We start from the raw sequence: 10,737 nt of genomic DNA, 5'->3' as shown, positions 1-10,737 counted from the left end.
GGTTGTTCTTGGCCATTCTAGCACTTGGTCGTTGGCCCCTTCGGAGGTCTAAATAACCCCAAGTGACGACCCAAAGGGTTCCTGACAAACCCAAGCCGATAACAAGCGGGTAACTGAGCAGAGCAGCTGCCGCCGGACGACCAGGCACAAATTGCGGTCGACATTAATTAAAAATACGGTTTGGGGGCGGCCCAAGGCAGAGATTTTCCAGGTGGATTGGGGGATGGGGTCGCCACTGACGAAACTGTGGATCAGGCAAATTGCTAAAAAACAAGTTGATGGCCGCCGGTCTGAGAAAAATTAGTGGAAAAGTGAAGAGGAAAGGAATAAAGTGGTTTCAAAAATGTAGGAAACCCAGGAAAATAGGAAACTATTTTAAACATTTTTTAATTCAAGAAAAGTATCAGTTAAGGTACATTTTTAAAAACCAAAAATTAAATGTTATAACTAGACATCAGGTTTTTGTGAAAAACAGTATTCTTAACATTTAAAATCAAGCGAACTTAGCTAAGATAAAATTAATTAATTACATATAATTTTTAACTTTGAAGAACAATTTAGCTTTAATCAAAGTTCGTTTGAAATCGAAGGTTTAAAAAACCTTTATGCATATAAGCCAATGTCTAGATATAACACTTAGGGTGTTCAATTGCGTTGCGAACTTTGTAAAGTGTAAAAGTGTATATCAATTCCAACAACAATTTCTATACAAAATAGTTTTAAAGGCATACTTTTGAAAACTATAGGCCTTTAAAACTATTTTGTATAGAAATTGTTGTTGGAACTGCCTTACACTTTTACACTTTACAACGTTTGCAACGCAATTGAACACCCTAACTGTATTATTAAATTAATTTGGTTGACTTTATCTTAAATTTCTTAAAATCACCACATTTTAATAGTTTTTCGTATATTTAGAAATTATTTGAATGACCTTTTTGATTTTATAGAAAGATATGTACAGAAAAAATTTAATAATTTAATAATAGGAACTTTTACAAAATAGTTCTAAGTTGTTATAATATTTATTTAACTACATTTAGGTTACAGAAATTTTCCCCAATCTGTTAGTACACCACTGTGCCCACCTTTTCGTACAATATAAAAAGGTGTTATGTGGGCCAGAGCATTTTAAAAATTAAGGCTCTTCCTTTTGGAGCTGCAGGACAAGCGGCTGCTTATTTATGGGTCCCGGGCTCTCAGCCTTCGGGCAACGGACTCATTCTCCTTTCCACCTCCCAGGGATCCAAAGAAAAACCAAGTGCGTGGCTTTCGTTTTTAATTTTTGCAACGCACGAGGGGCAGGTTCTCATGCTCATCCCGTCGTTCCCAAGTTTTCGGGGCCTTTGTCTTTTTCGGGCGCCGCCTTTGCCATTTTATGGCCCGGTCGCAGTTTACATAACAGATGTGACCAGAATAATTAAGAGTGAGTCGAGTCGAGTGGTGGTGACCCAAATGTCCCCATCTGGGATGTCTCCGCTGGTCAATCCAGTCCGTGGGTCCCTCGGTTTGACACTCTTAACGTTCTGGGCGTTGCTCCTGGGGCGGCATTAATATTGCAGGGCGGCCTTGTCACCCATCCACCCACTTTGCAGCGAAAAGTGCTCATTGAAAATTGAACGTTTTCCCCGGTTTTCCTCTTTTCCATATGCTGAGCGGGGATTGCGTGAGTTATGACCGCCGCTTATGCCACAAAGTCAACTTCTGATTGCCTGGATAGTTTCCCCATCTACTTTATGTACTCCAAGTAATACTACCTCCTAAGATATGCACTCCGCGGCATGGAATTCGGATTGGAAATGCTATGAAGAGAAGGAGGAGGAGGAGGCGGAAAATGGATTTTTCCCGTCTGGAGAAGAAGAATTTTCAATTTGAAATAAATTTCTGCCTCGGCCGGGGCATTCCTTGTCCTCAGCCCTGCCTTCTTTTTCTCCAAGTGTCCTGCAGAAGGATCCCAGGATCTCGAGTCGCGAGTCTCGAGATAAGGCGAACAGCCAAACGTTTATAAATTGGGCGCTAGTGTGGAATCCCAATGGTAATGATGGCGGGCGGAAAAAAAGCGGAAAAAGGGGGCGGGGCCAGGGCGATTCAACTGAAATGTCAGAAATACACACGCACAGGCCAATAAGGAAATATAAATTGCTCCGCCGGAGCACCGGGCGGCTATGGAATACACAGAAAAGTATTCCGACTAATTAGTTATAAAGAAAAGTTATTGAAAATAAATAATATCTATAGGGCGGAATTGTGAGAGCCAAGGATAAGCAAGCAATGGCCACACTGCGTATGAGTGATCATTTTGGTTACTTTAAAGTGTGAATAAAAATTAGGAATAAATTAATAAATTCATTGAGTGATAAAATAAAAATCTTTTTTTATCTGTTCTAAAAATTCTTTTTGTAAATTTAAATTAAAATATACCTATATACCTACTGTTTATATATTGGAATATAAGTTGAATTAAATTAGTTTGTGTTAAAAGAAAAAGGGTAAATTCAAATTTATTTTTTGTTGAAGAATTAAATGACAAATTTATAGTTTTTCATTAAAAATTTGTATTAATACATTTTAAAAGTTAATCAATAGAGAAAAAATATTGACTTGCATTTTAATTTTTAACAAATTAAAATAAAAATGCATAATCTCACATAGAAATCGATTTTCCTGCAATGTGCATTCAAAATTTATTTTACTAATACATTTAGTATTGCCACAGAGTAACCACTATTTTCCTCAGTGCATGTATACGAACTCGGGCGAGAATTGTAAAGGCAGTGCGTGTAATTTAATATGCATAAATCGATACTTGGCTGCCTTCTTATGCTCACTGCTCCCCCCTGGAATCCCCATGCCCTCGAAGATATGTGAATGGGATTGGCTGTAGGCTCCATTCTCAACTACCCACCTTCCCCTTCGACCAAATAAAAAAAACAGAACCCCATACCATCCCTTTTATTCTGCGCCTTTTGTGTTGTTTGTGTTCTATTTTGAGCGCAAAATTGTTATTTGTTTTTACGTATTCTCAGCCTTCTTCCGCTGGAATGGCGGGAGCTTTGCATATCTACAGTTTATGGCTTTCATACAGTTAACATTTTCCCATAGATAAGCACTTCTGGCACCGCCATGTGCCTGTGTATTCCTACTCCGAATTCCCCATCCTCAGGCTCTTGTTGTATCGCAAATAATTTGAAAAGTCATTTTATTCAATTTCAATTGTGTCCATGGGGGGCGAGGGAAAAGGGGGCCTGGATAAATGGGCGGAAGTGAATGCTCTCGATTTCATATGCCCGATATGAGCGGAAGCCCCGAGAAGTAGGCAGATATATGGGCAGATATACAGATACGGATGGACGGGATGGGCAATCGGTTAGGCGACATATTGATTTCCTTGATAAATACTTAATAAAAATACACTCAAGTGCCGGCACTTGTCTCATCCCGACCGGAAACGAGAGGCCTATAGCTACACTTAAGAAAAAAAGTATGAGTATTAGTTTCAATCGACTGTCTAGAGTGGAATCGTTAACTAATTAAATAATTCCAATATAAATCATCTTTAGGTTTTTTCCATTTAAAACCATACATGAAATACTCAACAAAATGGTACCGAAAATTCTTCAGAACAAGAGGTACTTATATTAAACGCACTGACACTTTTAATAAGTTTCATAATATAAAGCCAAAGATTCATGTATAAAACAAAAAAAAAGCGAATTCTTTAAAATAAAATTTAGAATTTTAATATAGAAAATATTAATTTGATATTTAAAATATCTAGATTTTCTTGCTATGAATATTTCCTAATTCATATTAATAATATCAAGGTTTTTTCTGTGTATAACTCCAAGCGGATGGAATGAGTCTAATCGCATTGCAGAGAGGCCCATAAAGAGCTGACTTTTTGCGGGAGACTTTTGCGCATAAAGTTGTCCCGTCGCTTTAAAGGCGACATCTTTCGCCTTCGGGGGTTCGGTGGGGAATTATCCCAAGTCTATTTGCATTGCGCACAATAACATTTCTATAACTATTCGAGAGTAAACAGAGCCAGAGCCCGACGACTACAGCCAAATCCAGCACAATCCGCCCCCTGTGCCCGCATTATCGACAGCCACAACTATTTTTCTTCCAGCTGAACTTTTGCCTTCTTCTCGCCATTCCCCAGTTGCATCCTGCATCCTGAATCCTAGTTCTCTGCCCCTTGCTCCTTGCTCCGTGACATGCAGTGTGCTGTGCGATTAACCAGACATCAATGGCCAGGCCAAAACCGTAGTTGCACTGGGAAAATCCATTGGGTTTTAAATATATGTATTTTCTTTTTTTTTTAGTATAATGTAAAAAGATATGAGTTTTGTATCAAAATTTGCAGTAGGAGTTGATATATTATTTTTTTTTATATTTTTAAAGAATTATTTTTATTTATTAGTATTTATTTAGTATTAATAGCTTAGAAAATATTATTTGAACTTAAGAGACATTTAAAAATATTTATTAAAAATTATAGTTTGGCCATATCAATGGTTAAAAATTGCCTTTTTTTTCAGTGTAGCTCAACTAGTAGCTGTGGCCGCCCATCCCATCCTGCATTCCCTGGAGCAGCTCGGCGCACCACAAAGTTGGAAATTAGTTTGTTTTTCTGTCAAGGTGCCGGTGGAGCTACTTGGATTTTTGGCTTTGTTGGCTTACATTGCCATGGCCAAAGACAAAGACAGAGGGACCGGAATGGAGCAGGATCAAGACCACAGGATGCAGTTTGCCCTGGCCGACAGGACGATGTTTCACATCTAATTAATTTGTACGCTTGCTATTTATTCTAATTCGAATTTAATTATTTTTCGTATCTTTTTAGAGCTTTAATTTAATTAAATTTAATATTTACCTTAAAGCATCTAAATACTTTAATACATTTTTTTAAAGAATGATTTAATTTTAGTTTGCCAATTCAATTATCTTTCTTCATGTTTCCCCTCTTTTTTAATTAATAACTTTGATTGAAAAATACCTATCCTTTGAGTTGTTAAATCTTAAATATATATAGCCTCCTTTAAATTAAACTCAATTGCAGAGAAAGGAGGTGAATGCTCCTGGGAACTGTGTTCCTCTGCTCACTGGCATGCAAATTAAGTTTTCCAATCCTCAATTGGACGCGTTTAAGTTGTCAGAGCCTCAGTCGCATTGTCAGGATATTCGATTCGATTCGATTCGATGTAGATGTACGGGGTCAAGGGTGAGAGAGCGATAAAAGCATAACACAAATCAAATATTCTCAATTGTCTCCCTGCCTTCTTGTTGTTGTTGCTTTTCCGTATCCTGCGAAAGGAAACAGTCCTTTTCGGACCGAGTTGAGGCACTTTGCACAATTTCGAGTCATTAAAAATGCAAACGGCTTATTGGCCAGACAGACTCGACTTTGACCAGTCCATCTCCTGGCCAACCCCCCTTTTCCGCCCTCTCGAGTGGGCGTGTCCTTTTCCACTCCCACAGGACGAAGGACCCAGCTGTTTGTGTGTGTGTGTGCTCTCAAAAGTTTGGGCAACTTTGCTGTTTTTCAAAAATATTGACACGCAAAGTTTGTGCAATCACCAAACAAATTACTTCATCAATTTTACAAAACAACAGAAATTTAAGATCTTTTAAAAGTTTTGTGCCAAGCCAGCAAATGCAAACGGTCCCAAAAACACGGAAGTGGATGTGCGGCCCCTTGAAAATCCCCACCACTTCCAAAAAATGACTAAGGGTTCTAGAAAATAATGGGGAATTAAGACAAATGTTATTGGGATTTAATGATATTTTTGTAAAAAGATAAGGGAGAACTGGTATAATTAAAGAAAGAGCTTTTTAACAGAATTATTTTCGTTATCATGGCAATAATCAATATTTTAGATTTAAGTAGGTACTTTAATTTTAATATTAATTTTAATATATTTTTTTTTAAACGAGTGAAATAATTTTTTATAATATGAAAGATTATTTATTTGTTTATCCTTAATAATAAACATTTTAGAGTTTGTTAGCTCAAAAACTTTACCTTTGTTTTATATTGTTATTAAATTATATTTAATTAAAATTCTCCTGCAGTGTATCTCCACTCGGACACGCACCAGAGTCCTGCGGATGCTCTCGACCGACTTTTTCGATGGGGCTGGGGAAAGGATCAGAGAGGCGCAACAAAAGCCTGGAACAGAAAAGTTTGCAACAAATTGCTTATGCTCCCAAAACATACACAAATACGGAAGGGGGCCCGAGAAATGGAGACTGGAGAATGGAGTCGAATGGAGCCAGGGACATGCGCTTGGAACTTGTTAATTTTGACCAGCTGTCCTGGCAGGAAACTGCCTTCTCCGAGTCCCAGTCTTTCCACATCCTTTTTAGCAAAAAATGCTACTTTTGCATAAACGCAATCGGAAGGATGGGGTAAATAGATGTACCTACAGATAGATAGATGTGCAGATATAGAGAGAAAGAACCCTCTCATGTGGTTTATGGCACAATGGAACTTCCTTTTTTGGCCACTCCACCATTAAAAGCGCATTCCTAATTTACGTTCCACTTCGTTTCCATCCCAAAACCGAAATAAAATAATGGGAATCCCCCTGAAAAGCTTTGTTTCGGGTTAGCCAGGAGCTTGTTTTCCAGACGGAGACAGTTTTGACAGTACATTTCGTAACTCGTAACATGCTCTGCATATTGAATCGGGTTTTTGGGGGGACAAGCAAGCAAGCGATACCCCCTTTCTGACCCTTCTTCTGCCCTTCTGTCCTGTTCTGTTTGTGTTTATGTTGTGTTGGTTCAAAGGGGTGAGGAGGGAGCTACAGGGGGAAAGGACATTTTGCGGAATTCGATTTTGACAAGTTGACTTCACTTATTTGCAAATTACTTGTGTACAGCCCTCGCACACCTACAGACAAACCGCACCGAGGTCTTGTAGGTTTATGGGGAATATGTCCTGTCATTAATTGCGTGATACTTGGGAGGAGACTCCCACTCAAGGGTAATTTCGGAACACAGAAACCAAAACAATATATTTTTAATTTTTTTTTTTAATATGTTTGCATAATATTAAAAAATATATGATTAGTAACAAGTAGATTGATAGAGCAAAATTTTTCATATCGGATCATTTCTTCAAAAGTTATGCGGAAATAAAATTTTATATCTCCATCTCCCTCGCACTCCCTATCGTTCTCTCTTGGTATATAACATAGCTGAATAATTGTATAAGAAAAAAAACGAACAATAAAAATTAAATTTGTCATGATTTCTTTTATTTTTTAAATAAAATATTATAACGTTACGAAGAAATTTAAATAATACCCCGTACTCGTTTAATAAAAAGGTAGGAATATTACATTGAATCCAACAAACCTAACGGGTCCAGACTAAATTAAGAAATAAAAGTTCATAAATCTATAATCAATATATATGTAGAGCTTTTCCCCATTTTAGACTAAAACTTTTTCAATATTTTTCATTGTTTTGTGAAGATTGTTTTTTGTTACTGCAATTAAAATTTTTTTAATAACATTTTATATACATTCTCTTGGGGTTACTTAAGCTAATTGTTTTAGCTGTGCCGTTCGCTGCTGTAGTCCAACATAGTAGTACATAATGAGCAGATCGCAAAGTTGCCGAATTTAGAAGCTGATACGATGCTGTGTGCTAGAAGTAAGCGATAAGAAGCACTGACCCGAAATAAAATATATCGTTCAGTCAATGTTTTGAAGTCGACATGAGCTGTCGGATCTTTTTGCTAATTACGGCGGTTGCCAATTGTTGGTCAACTGTTCAATTAAGTGGATATATTTATACTCTTACAAACGGAACCAATATTTATGATTTTACCTATAACGTACGCTGTGTCTTTAACGGATCCTCGCCAAAACCGTGGAATATTCAGCTCATGATGGAGAATCGAAAGTTGGAAACAGAGCTTATCGACGAGTTTACCATCAGCTACAGAATATGGATGATTCAGTTCCGGCAAAGAGAGTTGGAATTCCAGTGCATATGGCCGGATAATAGCACAACTAAAGCAGTGATCACGATGGCGACATTTCTTCCAGATGTATACTTTAAATGCTATTATAATGATATCATGACCGAACTAGAGTGCCAATTCGATTACTATGATGGAAACTGGAATATCAAAAGATTCCTTGTGACTATGGATAACTTGTTTAAAGTTGAGTGCATATCCAAGACATTTTGCCACATTCAATATCCAATTGATTTTCGGGGAATAAATCGAAATTTCACAATTGAACAACACTTGAATGGTATTTTACGGAAGCGTGTATTTTACCTCACTGACATTCAAATGAGAGTGCCGTATTGGCCAACTAATAAGCCCATAATTGAGCAATTGGGATCCGCGGCCTGCATAGATTTCGGCCCGCATGCATTTAAGAATAGTGACACCTACAAATGGAAAGTGTTCCTGGAGCCGCAAAATCCGCAGATCGAGAGAAAATATTACGACATAATTAGTTATGAACAAGCTAACTTCACAGAGCCGAAAGATGTATGCGTTGAAATTCCGGAATATTATTACCAGACCTATGCAGTTCACTTGTATGTCAAATTTAACCACGACGATGCAAAGTGGGTAACTGATACTTATGACCTAAACTTCACCTCAAACCCTGCCTTGCCACGAAACCCCATTTTTCTGCACGAGGGATTTCATTACGTTCCAGATAAAAGGGAGCTTGAAGTCTTCTGGGAGCCCCTGGATGAACTGGAATTTAACGGACCCAACTTTACGTACATCCTTGCCACAGATATAGATCCCACAGATGCCATAGAGTAAGCCTTGATACTTTAAGTTCGAAATCTTTGAATTTACTCTTTTACCTTTAGAAAGAAACCGGTCTATCAAAGCAACAGCTCAGCAGTCTACCAGGACTGGAACTATACTCAGTGGACCACCGTGTTTATTTGGAGCCAGAACGCCATGGGCCAGTCGTTAAAGTTCCATCTTATGACAGTGCCAATTCTTACCAACTATACGCAGCATCAAGCACAGAATATTCAGTACCACTTAGAAAACCATACCCTCACCTGGGAAGCACCACAGGAATACAAGGGCGGTTGTGTCTATAACATATACTCGTGTTCTACATCCACAAAATGCATTCAACTTGATGTTGATTATACAAGACATGAGAACACCTATTACAGTGACATACCTCAAGAAACCATAAATCTCGCTGTGGCTCTGGAGTGCTTAGATGGTTTTGGCGGGGGAATGAAGTTTGTCGATCCGTTGATCTTTCAAGAAACAGAGTTTAGTTATTTAAGCTTTGGAATAAGTTTATCTATTTCGATATTAATCATCTTGGTACTGGCTCCACTGATTTACGTCTTATTTCGAAAATGGAAACGAAAAATAGTTAAAGAAATCGTCATAACCCTGCCACCCATATTCGATCCCATTGCGATGGACCGATTACGACTACGAAATGTTAATTTTACATACAGCCATGATCCCCCAGCTGAAACCATCTCTTCGGTGAGGAGAATATTTTTGGGTTCCAATGAGACGAAGAAAATTGTAGGTCGGAATACTGCTCAGTTACCTAAAAGACCCGATTCTCCAGAAACCGTTTCCTTACCACATACTATAATGAGTGAAGCTCCGTCGACAAGAACTTCGGATCCTTCTGATCCCGTTTCATCACCGTATATTCAAATGAATACTTACTTGCCTAGGAGCCCCGGAAATCCTGATCTAGTCTCCTCACCATACATAATAATGAATGAATCACAGAATACAAGAAGTCTGGATCCTTCTCATAAAAACTTAATATATTCTTCGAAGATATAAAATACTATATAAAGACGTAAAAAATCATATATAGTTTTTTTTTGGAAATATAAATATTGAAATTTTCTCAAGTAATATACATTTCTTCCAGTGCACCTCCAATCGATGTCGCGCACGTGCTCATTGCCCTGTCCCAGAACGTTGTCAACTGGCTCGCCGATGTCCGTGACAAGTGGCTCATTGATTTTTAGCACTTTGGGCCCATCTCCTGCGGCACTTACTGGGTGCAAGGATCCGGGGAAAAGGGGGAGTGGGAAGTGGGAATGGGTGTGTGGAAGTGGGAATGGGGCATTCTGATGGGCAATTGACGGTCAAGCGAACGGGTAATACGTGTCGACCGTGTCGCTGTTTACGGCCATACACTCTGAATTATTCATGCAATTATGCGCGCTGTCCGCCGTCCATCGATTTCCATATGCTCGATGGTCGATGGTTGATGGGTGAGATGGAGGATCCTGCCTCCAATGCTTCCCTTGAGAATTGTGTCGTTCCGAGTTGCAAGTTCTGCAATTTCATGCATTTCTGAATAATGTCCACAGTTGGTGGAGGCAAACATTTGCCCAAAGTTTCGCCAGGCTCCTTGGCTGCCGCTGCCTTGCTGCATTGTTTTAGTTTTGAGCAAACCCCCGAGGCTTAAACATCGAGCAGCTGCGTCCTCCTGTGTGGGCCAACTTTCGTATGGCACTAATTAGTTGGGTCTCCGTGGGCAGCCCCCTTGATCCAGGTTGATGCACCCCAAAGCCACCTCCTTACAGGCAAACAACTGGGTTTTTTAGACGAGGCAACATATGGATGCCATATTTCTCATAAATTATACAAAGGCTTTTAAAACTTAAAACTTTTTTTCCATCACATATTTTATTAGTTATGGTTATTGTGAAATAGTTTATTATAAAACTTAAACAAGAAATTTC

At 38.6% G+C, this 10,737-nt stretch overlaps 1 protein-coding gene across 1 annotated transcript; it reads left to right on the top strand.

The window, feature by feature from the left end:
* The first annotated feature begins 8,314 nt into the window (after positions 1-8,314).
* On the top strand, positions 8,315-10,014 carry LOC123003260 (cytokine receptor-like). The gene is made up of 3 exons (XM_044395276.1): positions 8,315-8,802; positions 8,857-9,249; positions 9,915-10,014. Exons 1-3 carry the CDS (start codon positions 8,315-8,317, stop codon positions 10,012-10,014), a joined length of 981 nt encoding a protein of 326 aa, XP_044251211.1.
* The last annotated feature ends 723 nt before the right edge of the window (positions 10,015-10,737 follow it).

The sequence above is a fragment of the Drosophila takahashii genome, chromosome 2L, assembly GCF_030179915.1.
Source record: "Drosophila takahashii strain IR98-3 E-12201 chromosome 2L, DtakHiC1v2, whole genome shotgun sequence".
NCBI classification, from domain to species: Eukaryota; Metazoa; Arthropoda; class Insecta; order Diptera; family Drosophilidae; genus Drosophila; species Drosophila takahashii.
This window is presented reverse-complemented; position numbering and strand designations above follow the sequence as displayed.

Coding starts and splice junctions, on each gene's coding strand:
- LOC123003260 (XM_044395276.1), top strand. CDS start 8,315: ATGAGAGTGCCGTATTGGCCAACTAATAAGCCCATAATTGAGCAATTG. Junction 8,803..8,856: donor GATCCCACAGATGCCATAGA/GTAAGCCTTGAT, acceptor TTTTACCTTTAG/AAAGAAACCGGTCTATCAAA. Junction 9,250..9,914: donor GGTTTTGGCGGGGGAATGAA/GTTTGTCGATCC, acceptor CATTTCTTCCAG/TGCACCTCCAATCGATGTCG.